General features: G+C 39.1%; 2 protein-coding genes across 3 annotated transcripts; both read left to right on the top strand.

The window, feature by feature from the left end:
• Positions 1-1703: 1703 nt before the first annotated feature.
• On the top strand, positions 1704-8677 carry LOC149625223 (putative glutamate receptor). Of its 2 annotated transcripts, none has more exons than XM_089852016.1 (10): positions 1704-4194; positions 4379-4584; positions 4652-4975; positions 5049-5231; positions 5288-5446; positions 5921-6092; positions 6151-6374; positions 6743-6996; positions 7171-7395; positions 7987-8677. In XM_089852016.1, the coding sequence occupies exons 1-10, from the start codon at positions 4080-4082 to the stop codon at positions 8108-8110; spliced, it is 1986 nt and encodes a 661-aa protein (XP_089708142.1). In that variant the 5' UTR covers positions 1704-4079; the 3' UTR covers positions 8111-8677. The 2 variants fall into 2 exon arrangements, with proteins under 2 accessions (XP_089708142.1, XP_089708141.1); XM_089852015.1 differs by having other exon boundaries at positions 7162-7395.
• Positions 8407-18650, top strand: LOC149625222 (calcium-activated chloride channel regulator 1-like). The gene is made up of 15 exons (XM_089852008.1): positions 8407-8518; positions 13696-13818; positions 14486-14674; positions 14749-15049; positions 15122-15228; positions 15288-15467; positions 15795-15937; positions 16030-16135; positions 16200-16433; positions 16497-16799; positions 16871-17080; positions 17144-17414; positions 17479-17607; positions 17667-17909; positions 17969-18650. The coding sequence occupies exons 3-15, from the start codon at positions 14504-14506 to the stop codon at positions 18442-18444; spliced, it is 2874 nt and encodes a 957-aa protein (XP_089708134.1). The 5' UTR covers positions 8407-8518; positions 13696-13818; positions 14486-14503; the 3' UTR covers positions 18445-18650.
• Positions 18651-18917: the final 267 nt, after the last annotated feature.

Here is an 18917-nt window from a genome sequence, read left to right as displayed (position 1 = left end):
CAGGGGAATTTATAATTTTTAGTAAAATTCAGGGGAATTTATAATTTTTAGTAAAATTCAGGGGAATTTATAATTTTTAGTAAAATTCAGGGGAATTTATAATTTTTAGTAAAATTCAGGGGAATTTATAATTTTTAGTAAAATTCAGGGGAATTTATAATTTTTAGTAAAATTCAGGGGAATTTATAATTTTTAGTAAAATTCAGGGGAATTTATAATTTTTAGTAAAATTCAGGGGAATTTATAATTTTTAGTAAAATTCAGGGGAATTTATAATTTTTAGTAAAATTCAGGGGAATTTATAATTTTTAGTAAAATTCAGGGGAATTTATAATTTTTAGTAAAATTCAGGGGAATTTATAATTTTTAGTAAAATTCAGGGGAATTTATAATTTTTAGTAAAATCCAGGATAATTTGTGAGGCTTTTGCCCTGAAGTGGTTGCTCTAACTAAAAATAACCAATCCCATAGTTACTAGGTGGCATTGCACCTGGAAATATATGGGATAAAACCTGAAAATGTCAGTGAAATCGGTTTTCCAAACGTTGTTCGAACCCTGATTTCTGACTTTTCTACAATAACAAATAAAAGCGACAATTAAAATTGGTAAGGGAATATTAATTAATTTACACGGTAATTAGGCAAAATCTGAGAGAAAGTCAATATAAAATTTTCAGAATGAAAAATCAGTTTGAACCCTCCGAGTCGATTTTTTTATGAGTTAAAAGTATTGTTTGTTATTACATTTTCCATTAATTTAATGATGTTTTACATTTTTAACGCATTATTCGTATACACATATCGCTGTTAGCTCGGTTGACATACGAAATGGATTATGATTGTACGTTCGAGGCATTGTTTTTAATGGCGTGCAAATGTTGTTTATTTAAAACTGGATTTGTTATGATCTGAAGTATTTTGCGGGCAACAATCTATCACCCCTTGAAGGCATCCACGAACAACAAAAGGGTTAACCTGTCACAAAATCGTGGTGGCACTCGTGGCTAAATTATTTCCAGAAGTAAGCTTATTTTTTTGATTGCCGTTTCACAATCAATCTAGATGTCAGGTCTTTCGCGAGCGAGCTTCATTCAATCTTCATTGTTTTAATTTAGTAGAAGGTCTATAGGGTGCTGCGCGGTTTTATTAAAGTTTTAGGTAAGTGTCTTAAACTTATTATTACCAGGGATAGATTTAATTTTAGAAGTAGGAATGGAGAACGCTCAGTATTTACTTCAGTCCGACTCATAGACCACCCAGTATAGAGCCCCTCCTTTCGACACGTAACGTAACGAAAAGTTTAAATTATCTTATTGGCTCACTTAAACTTCGTTTTGATGACGTTGCTGACGAGTACGGCGAAAAGTACGTAATTCCTTTTTAGCTCTGTCACTATGACCCGCCTCTTCTTTCATTCCCCTTCGTCCCGTGGAAGGGGGTCCAGGACTTTGACGAGCGCCCACATTACTCTGCTCTCCATTCCTACTTCTAAAATTAAATCTATCCATGTTATTTCCAAAAGATATTTTTTATCAAACAATGTATGAGTTAAGTAGGGAAAGATTCCGCAGGCTTGCCTTCGTACGGGGACCCCGCACATTTTCATGTTAGATGTAAAATGTAGTCGAGCTTTTATCGGGGTTAGATTTTGGTACTAGGAAATAATTTTTTGGAGTAAATAATTTTGGGAGGTGATAGAAGGAGTGGTGGGGTCAATTCACCTCCGGGACATGTCATGTCAGACCATTTGATCTGGTGCCGCACCTAGCTGGGGGGCCTTATCAGCGCCCTCCCCCAATTGTCGTCCATAATATTCCCAATGGTACCTGAGGAACCGCCGTCAAGGCACTCGGGTTCGGCCAGCGGGCCCGACAACGCCCCTTGGGCAGGTGACTGAAGCGGGACACCGTCAGCGGCGAGCCCAGCCAGGAAGTGGTTGGCGACAGGGACGGACTAAGGCAACAGAAGGCTCGAGGGGACGGGGGGGGTTCCTCCGAGCACAGCAGTGCCATACGGTCTAGACGTGTATCCGCGACCCCAGAGGGTTGCCAAGAGCTGGGGATGAGCCAAAGCGGGGGCGAAGCGGCCGAGCAAAGCGTTCGTGGAACCTAAGACCACAATTAATGGTCTTAGGTGGAACGGGACAGGGAAAGGTCCGAACCAAGGACGAAACCAAGGAACTCCCTAACCATCACACCGAACTCGAGCCCCCTCCGCCACGACAAGGCCTTTTACTCTGCTCCACCAGGATGGGTCACCTCCTGGACAGTCAGCACCTTTGGGGATAGTAGCATCGACGGGTGTCGTATTCCCTCAAACGTTGTTGCGCAGAAGCTCGGCTTACAAGAGTGTGCCACTCCCGACTACCAAAAGTTTTTTCGTCCCAAAGTGAAGGTGGCAATAACGTTTAAAATGAAAATTATAAATTGTCATAGAGGGGTCAGATTAAAGATGGATTTTGGGACTCTGGAAATTTAATTAAGGGAAAACGCTTGTAGGATATAATAGTACCAAAAACTCTGGTCTACATCCAGTAGACGTAGAAATAATAAGGTACAAAATAATTCATTTTTAAACTCTCCGGGTCATAGAGGGGTCAGATTATAGATCAAATTTGAGACTCTTAAAATTACGGGAAAAAGCTTCGAGAATGTAATAGATCAAATCGTAATCTATCTAAAGGCTCTTTCAGACGATCCAACTTTTGACTCAGCTTGATGGGTCAACTCGAGTTGAATCAACTAGTTGGATCGTGTGAATAGACGCTAGATGAGTTGAGTCACCAAAAGAGTTGGCTAGGAAAAATTGGATCAGTGATCCAATTTTTGCTGACTCATCTTTTTAATTTTATTTCTTCAGCCAATCAAAATGAATTACAAAAAAAGCCGTTTTCGCGGGTTATTTCGTAAGCGCCAAGGTAGGTAGGTGGCGCTTAAAATGTTTTATTTGGCGGTAAAAGTTTAGTCGTGTGAAAAAGGATTTACTTCACTTTTCTCTTCAAAGGTTGGGTAAGTTGATACAACTTTTTGACCCAGCCGGGAGTGTGGCGCACTCCTGTAAGCCAAGCTTCTGGGCGGCAAAGTTTGAGGGAATACGACACATGTCGGCGATCCTTCCCTATAGGTGCCGTCTGTCCCGTGTCCGCCGGAGGTGACTTACCCTAATTCCACCTTCCGTCACATCCCAAGTAAACCTCATTTCCTTCCCTGCTTATACACATACGACCTAGCGGCCCCCGTCAGTGCTGGGCCGCGTAGGGTCTCCCGCTCAATTCTTCCTGGTGCTCAAGGCCTAACGGGTAAGCACTAGTATTAGTAGGAGGACAAAGAACAACTTTTTGACCCATCGAGCCGAGTCAAAAAGTAGGATCGTCTGAAAGAGCCTTAACAGTACCAAATACTCTGGTCTTTATCCAATAGACGTCGAAATAATAAGGTTTGAAGAAAATTATTTTTGCCTCTAAAAATATTGTAAATTAATAATGGTTGTGATATTTTGAATGAATAGGCGAAATGTCTTCTGTAGATATGATTATAGTTTTCCACGAAGAGCAAAAAGATCTTCCTATATTTCTCTCGTGTAACAATAGTATGTTTGAGAAAAACAGATGTTAGTCTTACTGAATTATCCCATCATTTCTTTGCCACGAAAACGATTTGCGGTCAAACGTTAGGCTAATCTTGGATCAACTAGGTTATCGAAAGGTATTTCACACAGAGACGTGACAAAAGCTAGCGGATATTTCAGAAAGAAATACCCCGGAAGCTCTTAAAGAGATGTCTTTAAAAATGTATGCAAAAAGAACTTTATTTTTTGCGACCAAATTAGATTAGGGGGTACGTTCATTTACTTCCCCTCTTTTGCCTACCTTAAAAACAGAGAGTTCTGAAATCTTAATTTCGTCACTCGTACGTCTTACGTCTGTACGTAACGGTTGAAGGAATGATACTTCTCTAAATAATTCATTTTACTTCGGTTTAATTTAGTTTGCATCGTAGTTTGATCGTATTTTATTCAGAAAGTTACAAAATTTAACGTACGTCCTTTGCTCTTCATATTTCATTTACAGGTGGTCGACTATGGAATTATGTTGCGCTGACGGGCTCCTGTTCTTAAGAAGTTACTATCTTTTGATTAGTGGTCTCAGGAAAATTGATAGTTTCGCCCTCGTAACCGATCAAACAGTTTCTGATGGTAAGTTTTAAAAAAGTTTATTAATTACGGGTTTAAAGTGAAGTTCGCTAAAGTTGCAACTTTTCTCGAAATTAGCCCGGATAAAATGAACGAAAATTTGGTAAATTATAGTCTGATATATGCAGGTCATAATAGGCAGTCTTTAATGAGTTTCAGAAAAGTTAATTGTTATTTTTAAATTCAGTTTGTCTTCGAAATATTACGAAGACTTTAGTGGAATCATTCGGGCACGTTGTATCAATTTCAAATTATTTCATAAGTAACAACCTCGATGAGGAGATCACGTTTCAAACCTCAATAAAACATCTTTCCCAGCTATCACGCGACTCTTTAACACTACAAATACTTCTTATCGGTACTTGGACTAGCGTCATACAAGTATTATCTCTGGTAAAGTCATGAACAACGAGGAAAAAAAAATAGGTCTCCTTTATTTTTCAACCAAAATATTTCTTAGGTTCAGAAATATCAGAATTTATGCAAGTTTCATACTTGGTGGTCAATTTTAAGTGACCATGTACAGATTACTTCAAATAACAGCGACCTATCGTTTGTTCGCGATTGTCAATTGACCTTATTGGAATCGATACCTCGGGTTAGAGGTTACCAATTAAGGAGTTGGTCTCAAAAGCCGTACGAAGATCAGTTCGAATGGAGAGATGTTGGTACTTGCGTCATAAAATCGGACAGAGCTGTATTTGACTTGAAGAAACGAAATATCTTTAGTGTTAATCTTAAAGATAAGTTGAAGGAAAAATACTTCAGAATTAACATGGAAAAGGTATATAGTGTTTACCCATACCATTTCAGCATCAAGTCCTTGATGGTTCATGTTCTTAAATTGTATATTATAGCATTTTCCGTTCTTTATACCACCAAATGTAAACCGTACCGCAGATGGCATTGATGTTAGACTTATCCAAAGCCTTCGTGACGCGCTGCGTTTCAACTATCAGATTGTCCGACCACCCGATGGACGCTGGGGTTCCAAAGAAAATGGGACATGGGTTGGAATGATAGGTCAAGTTAGCCACAAAGTAAGTCCGATCTAGTTCCGTACGTACAACACGCGTCACGCGTCATTATCTTCTAGAAGGCGGATATGGCTTTAGGTGGTATGACTGTAACGGAAGCCAGAATGGAGGAAGTTTCCTTCAGTACTTATTATACCCATGACAGGGTTACGTTCGCTACCAGAGCACCCAAGGAAGCTGATAGAACTTGGGACATAATCCTTCCATTTTCTTGGAAGGCACTTACTTAATCACCATAAGTCTTTTAAAGGCCCATTCAGACTGGACTAAAATCGTTTATCTCGCGTAATTAGACACGTGTCAACTACAACGTAAAAGATTCGCGGCTTTAGATTGAAAATTTTCATTTTCTTCGGGTAGTGTCGAGATGGCAGCACCTTGTTAGCTTGTTTTCTTTAGCCATAGCTCACTCGATCATGCCTTACAGACGCATGATTGAGCTATGTTTTAGCTGACTATATATGAAAAGTTTCAGGATTCTTGGCGCGCTCTTGGTGGTATTTGTAATTTTGGATTCGATTTTGGATTATTGTTCAATATTCATCATATATGTTGCTCGTTTTAAGTCGTCCGCTCTGACTTCTGAAGACGGAAATGGATGTACCGACGGGAACGTATGATTTTAGTCTGAATGGGCCTATCCTTACTATCCACATAAACCTGCACGAGTCATAGTTGAAAATCATTCCTAGGTTTGGGTTGCCATAACAGGGGCTGTATTTACAACTTCGGCAATATTATGCGTAATCGAGTATTGCTTCTGCAATTTTACGTACGTCCCGCAATTTTCTGGTCAAACGAAACCCAAAAGTCTTCGTTATACTGATGCGAATTACCTTTTATACAAGGCCCTTGTCATGCAAGGTACGCCTTAGAGATTAGGTCCGATTTTACGTTTAGATTTCTAATTATTTCGAATTAGATTCCTATGAAACGCGTCGTTCCGGAAGTCGAATTATTATCGCTACCTGGTGGATCTTTACCGTAACTGTCATGGCGGGTTACAGTGGATTATTAGTTTCCTTCATGACGTGTCCCAGGACAGAGGACCCCTTAGACACTATAAATAAATTGGTACAACAATTGAGGAAGAAAACGTATCAATGCGGAACCATCAAGGATTCGTCGGATCACAATATATTTAAGGTGCGCAAAGTTACGTTCTACCAGGGATAGATTTATTTTTAGAAGTAGAAATGGAGAGCTGTTAGTATTTACTTCAGTCCGACTCATTGCCCAGTATAGAGCCCCTCCCTCCAACACGCAACGAAAAGTTTAAATTATCTTATTGGCTCAGTTAAACTACGTTTTGATGACGTTCTGAGGGCGATAAATACGTAATTCCTTTTTACCTTTGTTGCTACGACCCGCCTCTTCTTTCATACCCCCCCCCGTCCCGTGGAAGGGGGTCCGGGACTTTGACATTACTCTGTTCTCCATTCCTACTTCTAAATTAAATCTATCCCTGATTCTACTGAAGTCTTTGCTACCGAATTTTGTCACGTGATTTTTAGGGAGCCAATTCGGAACAATTTCAAATCATTCTAAAAAGTATGGAATCCAAAGCTTCTAATTTTGTCAAACGCGACTTGGAAGGTTTAGATAAATGTCTGAAAGAAAATTACGCGTACATCGCGGGCGAAGTAACCGTGTGGGCTGATATGGCAAACCCCAAATTGTTCATTTTTGGGAAAGATAGTTTTCGACCGTCCGGATACGGTATTGCCTTCAGGAAGGACTTTTGGTTTGCGGAGATATTTAATTTATGGTAATTTGAAACCATTTTTACCCCCCCCCCCCCAAAATCAGAAAGAAACCATGTATCGTTAATTCCTTTCCCCTTAGAGCAGCATGGTCTCAAAAACGGTCATACCAATTCTTTCTGGTTAATAGTCGATTAATTCTTGGTGCAAGTCTTTTTAATTGCGTTTAGCCATTTTAGGATTCATAAACTATTTGAGGCCGGAATACTGGACAAATGGAGCCAAAGTTTGATTGAAAAAACACAGAATATTCAATCAGTTGATGACGGTTCCATAAGGCCACTTGCGTTTCGCGAAATTCAAGGATCTATTATAGTTCACCTCTTGGGTTGTTTAGCCGGTGTCGCTGCTTTACTTTTCACTTACATTGTGTCGTATGGTCTCAAGAAGTCAAGACTGGCTTGGTAAGACTAATTGCCCAACTCCACACCTTTAAAGGATAGTTGCGTATATTTTTTCCATTATATATTGGATCTAAAACTATGGCTTCTCAATTTCTTACTTAACACTATACCAAAACGTTTCTACTATCTCTTTAATGAAGTCAGGAAATTATTATTATGTATCTTTGACACCAGGATGTATTCCTGTTGATACTATAAGTTCATAAGATATGTTCCATAAGTTTGCCACTGGTTACAAACTGGAGCTTGTCATGAAGTGACGTAGGTCATAGATTCTAGGTAAAGCGACGCCTGGTGAGGCGCTGTCAACGGTTTAGTACAGACTAAATAGGAAGATGAACTGCATAGCCACGTGTAGTCAATTCTCGCACTAGTTCTCAGTAAGTGTCTAGCATTACAAAGTATAGGAAGCGTCATACTTATGGAACGTATCTTATAAACTTATGTTGATACTTATAAACATCACGTCAGGCTGGTCGCGAACTTTATCATGCCCACATCGTAAATTAAGTTTGAAAGAGATAAGAATTTCCATGTCACCTCTATAATAATTGTTTCCTGATTTGATTAATTTAAAATTAATGATTATAGGAAACGATCCCGCCGTAAAATTGATGTTATTCATAAAATGACCCATTCAAGATCGCGTAGATTCCACTTAAATCCCTTAATAGAAAAGACAAGTTCAAAGGGACTCCAGCTACGAAGTAATTGAGTCACAATTTACTATTACGGATGTCCTACCGATCAATGAAACCACGGATGATGTAACCTATACTCAGAAATGATTTGATCAACGCTACTTTTATTCTACGTTATTTACCATTACGTATCCGCGCGCCATTGCTTTCAATGCGTTATCAACGTATCTTGAACAAGAAGTATAATATAAAGACACTACCGTTTTTGGCACAAAGCCTGATTTTAAAGAAGTGTTCTTTTGAGAGCCTAAAGTCGTTGAGATGGAAACAATTTCTGGCACGTCTCAACGCATCACGGCTCTAAGTTAATCGGAATTTGTAACGTGATACTTGTAAAATTTAGCAAAGAAAACATTAGCAATTATAATTAACAATAGATGGCCACAATGAGTTTTATTTTCAAGTATTTTCGCCTGTAAAATGTAAGTTCAAAAATAATGCGTGGTGTTTTTCAATTGTTATACTCGTAATGTTTAAAGTGCCTGTGACTGTCTTTCTAAAGAAGTAAATGTAAAGTGTATGTAAAGTTAATTAATATATTAATTATATTAAAATCCTGGCTGGTATCATGAACTTTGTAATTAGCTCTGAAAATGGTTTATTTTTGGCTACCAAATTAGCAAAAATTATGCAGTGAACTTAGGGGAATGCATTCATTTACTTCTCCCCACGCGTTCGGCTACAATTAAACCATGGACTAAGCAATACTGAAGGACCGATGGCAGCCCATAGAGCCCCATACTAAGCGATTAAACAACCAATGTTAAGCTTCCTTCCCCCTTTTCAGCCATAAAATGGAGGCTTGTTATGAAAAATACCGAGTCAAATTCCGGAAGACCCTTAAAGAAAATAAACAAGCTGGACACCTTATATCGCCGAGTCGGGATTTTTTCGAATAGAGTACCAACGCCATCTAGTGGCGAAAGGTTTCGTTGAATAAATTATAAAAACTTTACTAAGCCTTTGCCAAAATCTAAAACTGTGTAATTTCAATGACAATCTTTGGAAATATCCTTACCTTTCTACGATTTGAGACTCCATTGCGAAAAACAACAAGGCAATTACGTTGTGAGCTTGTGGTAAAGCGAAATCTGCTCTAAAACAGTTCCTAAATCACTTTCACCTGAAACTTCAGTTCCCTAGTTCCGCCATTAAATTTTTAAAGTACACTTCCTTGCCACTACTGCGCAAAATCGGCCCATAGCCGTCTAAACCAATCAGATTAATATACTGATTACCCAGAATGCTCTGTCAATCCTCAAAAGACGGTTGGGAAATTTGAACGTTTTTCTTTAAGGGTCTATAGGACGTTAGATGCTTCCCTCTTTAGAACGTTGATTCCCCCATAAGCCCCCCCACTATCCGGTTTGCTACTATCTGCCGCTAGAAGGCGAATTAACAAGTATTTTTCAACTTTCTCCTTCTGCCATCCGTCCTTCAGTATTGGTTCGTTCACGATTAAACAAAGAGGGTATAAAGAGGGGAAGTAGAAGGCTTGGCTGTAGTGTTCTCGCTTTGAAAGTTTTCCTCTAAGCTTCCGGTGTGCGCGCGCATCTCTCTCTGCCCTCTTATTGGTTGAATACGGTGAACCGGATATTAGGAGGAAAATATAACAAATAAATAAAAAATAAAAGCAAGAACTCCCAAAATGCCTTGCCAAAGAAAGCTGCTAGCTTCAACTCCCCTCTTTATATACCCTCTTTTATTTAAGCAGCACTTGCTGATATCTAGAATGACCTTCATATACTTGAATCTTAAATTCCCCCTTGTTCGCGATTAAAGATCCTCTTTACAGACGTTAGAGGTCCCGCGCTTAGCTCAGACATAAAGCAAAAATCCTCTTTTAACACCAACCAAACCGGGTCCGGTTCGTTTTAGTCTAGAAGCACTTAAAACCCGTCAAAATGTCAATTCCAAATTTCCGTACTAGATTATTATCAAAAGTGGTGGTAATTTTTTATTGTTATTATTATTTAAAAGGCCCCCTGCCACCGTTCTGACGCCTTTAAGACGCAAAATCTGACTCATTTAACCAATGAGAGAAGACGATGCCCTCCTTACCGCCACTCCCCCCCCCTTTAACCCGCTCTAAGTAGTTTTAAACGCGCTCACATGTCTCCCCGATTCAATTCTAAATTAGAACCATAAAATCGTAAACGCGTGGGTGACTTGAACAAGTTGGTGACAAGTAAGATAATGCCTTAGTCGAACAGACGTGTTTCATTGTCAGTAGCTATGTTCACACTAACACCGTTAGTGTGCCCAACTAGTTATGAAATCGTCTTCATTATCAATTCGAAGCCATTTTAACTGCCCTAGGTTCACACTTTACGACGCTTCTATTAGTGCTGTCTGCACACTTAAGTTGAGAAGCGTTTAGAATCGCTTCGAATCGGTTTCCCATGTATGTGTGAACATGGCTAGGTGTAACACTCTGAGAAGAGCGTAAGTAACATTATTATAATAAGTACGCCACTCAATGAAATACGTTAAGTAATAATTAAATTAAAATATGATTTACGTCAACCTGACTAGTTAATTTTTTGGCCAATCAAAACAGGCTTAGAGAGATAGAGTACAATGGACATGAACACCAAGTAGCTATAGTGATAGCAGGGATAGATAGACTTTTTTAAGACGGAATGGGTAACAGGGTTATTCGGGTGCGCGTCCTAGTCCACGAACCCCTTACCCGTGACGGAGGGGTATGAAAGAAGAGGCGGGTCATATTTTCGTTATGGCGTTGTATGTATATCCGGGTCAAATAAACGTCGTCTGCCCCTTCGTCTGCCAAGTTGGAATGGGCTCGGATTGTAATTTTTGAAATAACATTGTTTAAAAATGGAAGTTACACAAGACATAGGGCTTGCAACTGAAAAAAAAACGGCGAAGACCCAAGAAAATTAAAAGTGAGTTAGAATTGAGTAAAAGTCTTTTTAGATATTACAGCATGAACAGGTTTTAACCAAACACTAAGCTCACAAAACTCCTGACCATTCACTAAGCCTTGGTTAACTTCATCAAATTCGTTTACAAAATCATGAGGATAGTAGAAATGATTGGCTTAAGAAAGAATTAGCGAACACTTTTCACCCTTACAGATGTACTCCAAATCCAAAACATCGGCACCAAATTCACTAACTACCTTCTTAATTGCTATTAAAAACAATTCCCGAATAATTACCGGACCCTCGCATTTAGACGGCTCCATTTTGAACCCCTGTGAAGACGCTTATCTGTACAACCATATAGCCCACTCGATCCGCGCTCTATAGCTATAGCGCGGGCAGCTTGCGTCGTGACGCGCGTGATCGAGTGGGCTATGGTACAACGCAAGAGGGGTCGTAGTCATGGCGACAGAGGTAAACAGGAATTACGTATTTTTGGCCCTCCCCGTCAGCAACGTCACCAATACGTAGTTTTTGTGAGCCAATAAGATAATTTAATTTTTTGGTTACGTGTCGAAGGAAGGGACTATATACTCGTCTATGAGTCGGACTGAAGTAAAGGCCAAACATTGTTTATTCCGTCTTAAAAAAGTCTATCTATCCCTGGTGATAGCCTAGCCTTTTAGAGGTGTTACAACGTTTTTTAACCTACTGACCACTAGAGCGTATCCGTGAGGCTTTATGCTCCAGGAAGAATGTTGAGCTGAGCGGGAGACCCAACGAGGTTCAGTACTGAGGGTTCACGAGCGAAGTTCTAGGTTGTATGTGATGAATAAGGGGAAGAGTTGAGGTTTGTACAGGCGGTGACGGATGATAGCATTGTCACCACCTGGGGACGCGGAATACTCGACACCTGTAGGGTAGGATCGCCTTCAAGCCCCTATCCCCTCTAACTTTGTAACCCAGTAGTTTGACCTACAGAAGTGGCCCCAACTTGAAATCATTCCCTTTTTGAACAAAAACCCCCACAATCATTATAAGAAACTGAAATGGGAAGTGTCTTACCAGAAGTGAGATGAGACTAGAAGTGAAGGGCTCTAGCATTGGTAATAGATCCTGGCACTAGTGAACAAATTTGAGGATTTTATGCCGCTTCTACCGTGCCTACACTTGAGAGAAAAAAATTGGCCATATGTCTAATCAGCGCCACTAGCGGATGGTCTGAGAACTACTCCCATAGAGACTAGGTATATTTAAGAGGGTTTGCAGAATCATAGCCAGGTGGCTCGAACGCCGCGCCATCTGACGGAAATTCTGCAAACCCGCTTAAATATACCTAGACTCTATGGGAGTAGTTTTCAGACCATCCGCTAGTGGCGCTGATTAGACATATGGCCAATTGGTCGAGTTCCAAAAAAATTTCCTACCCCCTTCCCCTCAACCTATAGCGACGGAACACTGACACGGGTGCTTGAATCTAGTTCGGCCGTCTACCACCGCGAGCGTCTCACGTTTTGGAGGGAAAATTCAGAAACCGCTACCAGAGGGCCAACCGTTGGTGTGTTATCAAGAATATTCACTTTCGCCAAGTGAAGAATTTGGTTAGCTCAGTACTTCTAGTCTCATCTCACTTCTGGTCTTACTTATCGTAATTACTCTACTAACTCGTTGAGCATTCATCGTTCAAATATACAACTACAACGCCGTAACAAATATACAACCTTCCCAACAACGAAAAAAAAAAAAAAACCACAACCCAAACTCTCAAATAACGAGAAAAAAAAAGAAAGAATAATCCGTAATAAAAAAGGGTAAACCGCGCACCATCCGCGTTTGGGTAGAAATTCCATAACAATTCCAACCATGATTTAATCATCTACAAGTCGCGTCGAGCCAAGAGCTTACCATTCCCGGGCATTACCTAACCTGGCCACCCTCACTCACTACACAATCACGCTATATCAGTACAAAGGTACTTAGACCACCGCTCGTTCTCTTGACTGCAAAGTTGCGTTTGGTAAATTACGTGATAATTCCGCCGGTAAAATAATATAAGTGCGTTTCCGGAGTTGGCGTAACTGTAGCTGCCGCGCCTCTTATAGATCTGCCGGGACTACTCAGTTCTAAACAGTTGTAAACGCGAAACCCACGCGATAAGTTTTTTTTTTTTTTAAATATGTGTGTTAGCTGATCAAAGTTCAATGAGGTTCTTCATATCCGGAGACTGGCACATTTACCGCGATTTAAGGAATACTGTATAAAAATCACCTTGGTAACATAACCAGCAAACGTCGAGCGGTGGTTTACTATATCGGGTTTTGTCCCAACATGGACTCAGTGTATAAAGAGGACCGGCAAACCGCCTAATTCATTCATTTCTTGAAAGTGACCTTGATATACCAGAAAAGCATACGGGATTATAGTATTTACGTCTCCTTGTGCGAATAGCCATACGGACTATAGTTTTTACGTCTCCTTGTTCGCCTAGCTTTAAATAGCTCCGAATCACCATTCCATTGACATACTAGTGAACGCTTAATTTCGTTTCGTTATTATATAGACTATATTTTTGTATTGTAAGCGCTCTCCCAGTTTTCTTGTCCCATATGGGGAAAATTTATTATAAGATCCATGGCATAGTTTTTATCAAAATATATTTCCGAGTGAAGTACCGTCCGGGTAAATATGAAGATTTCCGTTCATATCTTTAGGTGCAGGAGTGATAAAATTTCGCATTCAGTATTTGATCTTTCATATCGACTGTATTTATGCTTAAAAGTCGTTACTTTATGAGTGTGAACGTTTATAACAACGAACTAATTGGACTAATTAAGGTACGTATAAATTATAATTTTATTAGTCTAGAGTTTTGATTACCGGTTTGTACTCAGAACCAATTAATCGGAAAAATTCATTTGTGGGTTTTAGTAATTTAAAGTTTTCATTTAATTACTTTGAATATATAGATTTTTTTACTTGTTTGAAACCACTATGGTAGAATTATTCTACACAATACAGTTATTTTTGTAGACAGAAACAACAATTTTTGTACAAAAACAACACGGCTTTCATTTCATTTCTTAATTGACGTAGCTAAATTGGAATTTCTGACTGAAGTCTAAAAATGCAAGTCTCTTAGGCCTAAATTTTGCTGATTCACATCACGCGCTTTAATTATGCCAGACAACTGTATTGTTCCTAATGATGCATAGCGTTGCTTGAAACCTAATACAAAGAGCTAGGAAATAAATCAATCTTACCTTGACATTTAAAAAGTAAATATGATTCGTGTAGGCTAAAATTCTGCATATTTAGAATAAGACGTACAGTACATTAACAAATAAGATTAATGTACCATTAAGACATTTATAATTCGAGCGTCTTTAGGAAAATTTTAATTATTCTTCTCAGTTGTGTTTCGATCATTTTCGCCATATGAAGACGTTAGTTTCAGAAATAAACCGAAAACATCCCTTGCATTTTATCTCTGTTTGTTTTTAGATTTCATTTTAAGAAACTATGAATTTTGTGATGAAGCTAGTCCGTTCAGCATTCCTATTGGTTACGTACATTTGCTTTGCAAATGCATCGACAGCTCCAATAACCATAGAAAATCATGGTTATTCTGGAATAACAGTAGCCATTCACCAAAGAGTACCTGAAAACGCGGAAATATTAAAAGGAATTGAGGTAAGTTTGAAATAAGCCATAATCTATTTATTTTAAAACTGCAAAGTCAAACTAGTTTATCGTCATTTGTTCAGGAACTATTTAAGCTTGGTTCACCCGTGTTGTACACCGCGACTCGCAATCGCGCTTTTTTCAAAGAAGTGACAATTGCCATTCCAAGTACTTGGAAACACAAACCACATTACGAGAATGTTACCGGGGACTTCTTTTCCGAAGCTCACATCCGTGTTGATTTCGAAAATCCCCAATATGGCGACGATCCTTATACTTTACAACCTGAAGGTTGTGGACAACCCGGGTTGTACATTCACTATACACCCGGTTATGTTACCAACCCTGATGTTGTTACAAAGTTAGGAAATGTTGAAAAACCAGGTAAGTCATGGCCACATTAACAAAAGTTCTCAATGAGCTTGTATATTTTTAACAATATTATTTTTATTACAGGTCATAGGTTAGTTAAGGAATGGTCTCACTTCCGGTACGGTGTCTTTGATGAATTCGGTTATAAAGGTGACAAGAAGTACCCAACCTTTTACATCGACTCCGAAAAGGTCAGTATAATAACGGCATTAATTTAGTTTAATTGTAATTAAATATCAAATACTCTCAGGCTATTGCACCAAATGCGTGTACCAAAGGTTTCACAGCGCAACCCAACCTTGATGAAAATTGCTTTCCAAGTATAACGGAAGGTGATAGTCTTGTTAGCGAATTTCAAAATTGCAGTGTTTTACTGCATGATTCAAGTACAGAAATAGCGTCTATTATGTTCACCGCTTCACTAGATGACGTAAGGTTATACTATAAGTTCACAAGATATGTTCCATAAGTTTGTCACTGGTTACTAAGAGCTTGTCATAAAGAGACGTAGGTAAAACGTCATAGATTCTCGACGTCTGTTGAGGCTCTGTCAAAGGCTTAGTACAGACTAAATAGGAAGATGTACTACAAACCCGATTGTAATCTATTCACGCGTCGTTCTCGAACTATCTATCTCTCAGGATGTCTCTAGCATTACAAAGTATAAGAAGTGTCATACTTATGGAACGTATCTTATTAACTTATGGTTATGCTTTAAAAACTATTAGCAAAGCCTTAAGACCTTAATTTTTATTAGGTTCAGCATTATTGCGATTCAGAAGACAAAGATAATGGGAAATTTCACAATGCAAATGCACCGAATAAACAAAACCATTTTTGTGCTTTTAAAAGTACTTGGGAGGTGGTTTCAAGTCATCCTGATATTTCAAACGCACCTCAGTAAGTAACAAATGGGAAGCAGTCTCCTTAGTCACACTCATTATACCAAGAACCAATGAGAATAGAGTACCTCATTTTCAATTGTACTTCAGGGGTTCCAAAGATTTGGATACTTCACCAACGTTTCGTTACATCAGGACACCAAGTTTTGGTGAAAATCGGTTTGTGTGGGTCTTGGATACTTCACACAGTATGAAGGTATTTACATCTATTTTCATTCGTCTCTAATTGCGACAATCACGTGACCTACCTTCTTTCAAAGGGTCGGCCAATTCAGTTGTTGAAGGACGCGTCGTCCAGGTGCATTATGGACCATCAATGCATAACGGATAACAGTGAAATTGGTCTGATCGCCTTCGATACTCACGCGCATGAACTTTCGCCCTTGGTCAAGGTCAAAACGGAATTAAATAGAAACATGCTGGTCAGTTGCTTACCCAGAAGGGAAAGCGTAGGCTATACTGGAATTGGAGAAGGACTTGAAAAAGCTATAGAGGTTGGTCGCTAAAATTACAACAGTGAATACATGCGATTCCTTATTATAATTATTAATTTTCAGCTTCTATCCAAAGATGGTAAGTCGGCGGAAGGTGGCCGAATCATTTTGGTGACGGACGGTGAGGAAAATCAACCTCCGTTGATCAAGGACACTATACCAAAGTTAATCCAAGAAAGGGTGTCTGTTTCGGCCATCGCCTTTGGACACAAAGCTTCCGAGAAGTTGGAGAATTTGACAACTTCAACCGGAGGCAAGTTGCACTTGTTCAGCAATATCGATGGATCCTCCTTTGGCTCGTCGCTGGATTTCGCTTTTTTGGAAGCGACTACCACACAAATCGACGTCGATATCCAACCTGTTACGGTATGTGTATTTCTATTTGCCTTTGGTATTAATAGTATCCTTGACTTCATCACTATTATACATCTACACAGATTGCAAATGGTAGGTTAGAGCCAACACGTGACCAAAGCGTCATAAGACCAATTTATATTGAAAAAACCTTGGGGAAAAACACGGATATCATACTTTATTCTACGCATTCGAGGCAATTAGAAGCGATACTCGTTCGACCAAATGGTACCGAAATCACTCAACCCGAAACTATCAAACAAGGCCTAAGATTTTCAATTCCAATTGCCGAAGTAATTAACAATTATAATTATACGTTTTCAACCTTAATTACTTATGATTATACTTAAACAAAGAATGGCTTATGGCAAGTCGTGATAAAAAGCAAGATCCCCGTTTTCCCATCGGTGGATTTATTTGTGCGAAGTGCGCCTTTGGATTCGATGAAACAACCAATAAGAGTCAAGGCATGGACGAGTGACGTTGAAGTCACCTTCCCAGCTAGTCTTGTCATTTTTGCCGAGGTTAAGAAGGAATATACGCCGGTTATCAACGCTAAGGTCGTGGCGACTGTCACTAGACCAAATGGATCACTCGTTGATGTTGAATTGAGAGACAATGGAGCCAGTAAGACTGTTTATTATTTTTCTTTTTGTATTTATTTTAATTCCATTAAAATTAATTTATCTAGCTCCGGATATGTACAAAAACGATGGTATATACTCCGGATATTTCACTAGTATAACCGGAAGTGGTCGATACGGCGTCATAGCCACTGTCATCAATGATGGACAAGCTGCGTTAAAAATGGAAGAAAATGGTTCGTTAGGTGTTCTTTTGAGCTTGCAGGTTGTGAGACTTGTTTTTATTTTCACTTAGTCATTAGTCGGTCCCGTTTTGCGCGAGATGTTGATGACAACGACAATTCCTTAGAGGAATTCGAAAGAGTTGCGGATGGTGGCGTCTTCAAAGTTGAAAAGTTCCAGAACGTGATGACGGACATTATACCGCCATCACGAGTCATGGATCTGGAAATTACGGAAAAAATTCATTTTGGATTCAAGGATTTTATCGTGTCCTTGCAATGGACATCGCCTGGTGATGATTACAATACTGGGAATGGTAAGTCATCAAATTACCATTGTACGACATAGAGATGCTTAAGCTATCGTTTATCTTAGCGTCGTTTTTGGAGCTACGGTTTTCCGATGACATGTCAAAATTACGGACATCATTTTACGATTGTCTCTTAATCAACCAATCGGACATTCTGAATGGCGAATTAAGTCCATTACCAACTGGCGAGATTCAATCTCTAACAGTTCGCGTATCGAATTTAACCGAGTTGTTCGACCAACCTGTTGACATTTTAAACGTGACCGCGTTGTACTTTAGCCTGGTTGTCCTGGACGAGGTCAGTAACGCGGGTGACCCTTCTAATATAGTCTACGCCTTTTTTGAAAAGGAGTTAACCAGAGAATCGAACAAGAGAAACGATTCAGCAACGACTGAATTCTTACAAATATCGATCTTCGTTTTTTGCAGCGCGATTTTCATAATAATTATCGTGTTAATTCTCTGGAAGCTTAAACAGAAGAAAAAATTTATGCCCAAATACGAAGGAGTAACTACTTATAAACCACCTGTTCCGGTGTAAGTACCGGTTAAGTAACCGGTTTATGTGTGTGAAGGCTCAAGGACTATGTACCTATTATTTATTTTTACAAGAAAGAATTTTTAAAGTTAAGAAAATATGTGATATATGCTAAAGTTTAAAATTATCACTTTAATATTATAAGTTATTTAAATGAAAATATATTATTTTATCGCAGCTATTTAAATTAAAGCTTAAGTTAATTATAATTAATTTCGTTCATTTTAACAAACACGGAGAACGGTAAGTAATTTTTATTGTCAGGAATACATTCAGCTAAAAGGAATTATTATGCCCCCATGTCTCGAACGTTTATTTCTACGCTGATTTTGTGGGCCGGGTTTGAGCACTATCCGTCACGCCTCATAATTCTGACGTCTTGCTAACTGTAATTTCATTGGTTGGTAGCAACGGGAGATCAGGCGCACAAGGTGCAATGCGCAGCGAGGTAGATCATTCCCTAGGTTATACATAAT

Source organism: Phalangium opilio, unplaced genomic scaffold (genome assembly GCF_054372755.1).
Source record: "Phalangium opilio isolate 3A_F unplaced genomic scaffold, DU_Popi_V2 ptg000105l_1, whole genome shotgun sequence".
NCBI classification, from domain to species: Eukaryota; Metazoa; Arthropoda; class Arachnida; order Opiliones; family Phalangiidae; genus Phalangium; species Phalangium opilio.
The sequence above is the reverse complement of the archived record's forward strand: the minus strand, read 5'-3'. Positions and strand labels throughout refer to the sequence as shown.

Excerpts from the sequence above, each read along its gene's own strand:
- LOC149625223 (XM_089852015.1), top strand. The coding sequence starts at position 4,080 with ATGGAATTATGTTGCGCTGACGGGCTCCTGTTCTTAAGAAGTTACTAT. Across the intron at positions 5,447-5,920 it reads TCCTTCCATTTTCTTGGAAG|GTTTGGGTTGCCATAACAGG; the intron begins GCACTTACTTAA and ends AATCATTCCTAG. Across the intron at positions 6,093-6,150 it reads CAAGGCCCTTGTCATGCAAG|ATTCCTATGAAACGCGTCGT; the intron begins GTACGCCTTAGA and ends ATTTCGAATTAG.
- LOC149625222 (XM_089852008.1), top strand. The coding sequence starts at position 14,504 with ATGAATTTTGTGATGAAGCTAGTCCGTTCAGCATTCCTATTGGTTACG. Across the intron at positions 16,434-16,496 it reads GACTTGAAAAAGCTATAGAG|CTTCTATCCAAAGATGGTAA; the intron begins GTTGGTCGCTAA and ends ATTAATTTTCAG. Across the intron at positions 17,081-17,143 it reads TTTCAATTCCAATTGCCGAA|AATGGCTTATGGCAAGTCGT; the intron begins GTAATTAACAAT and ends ACTTAAACAAAG.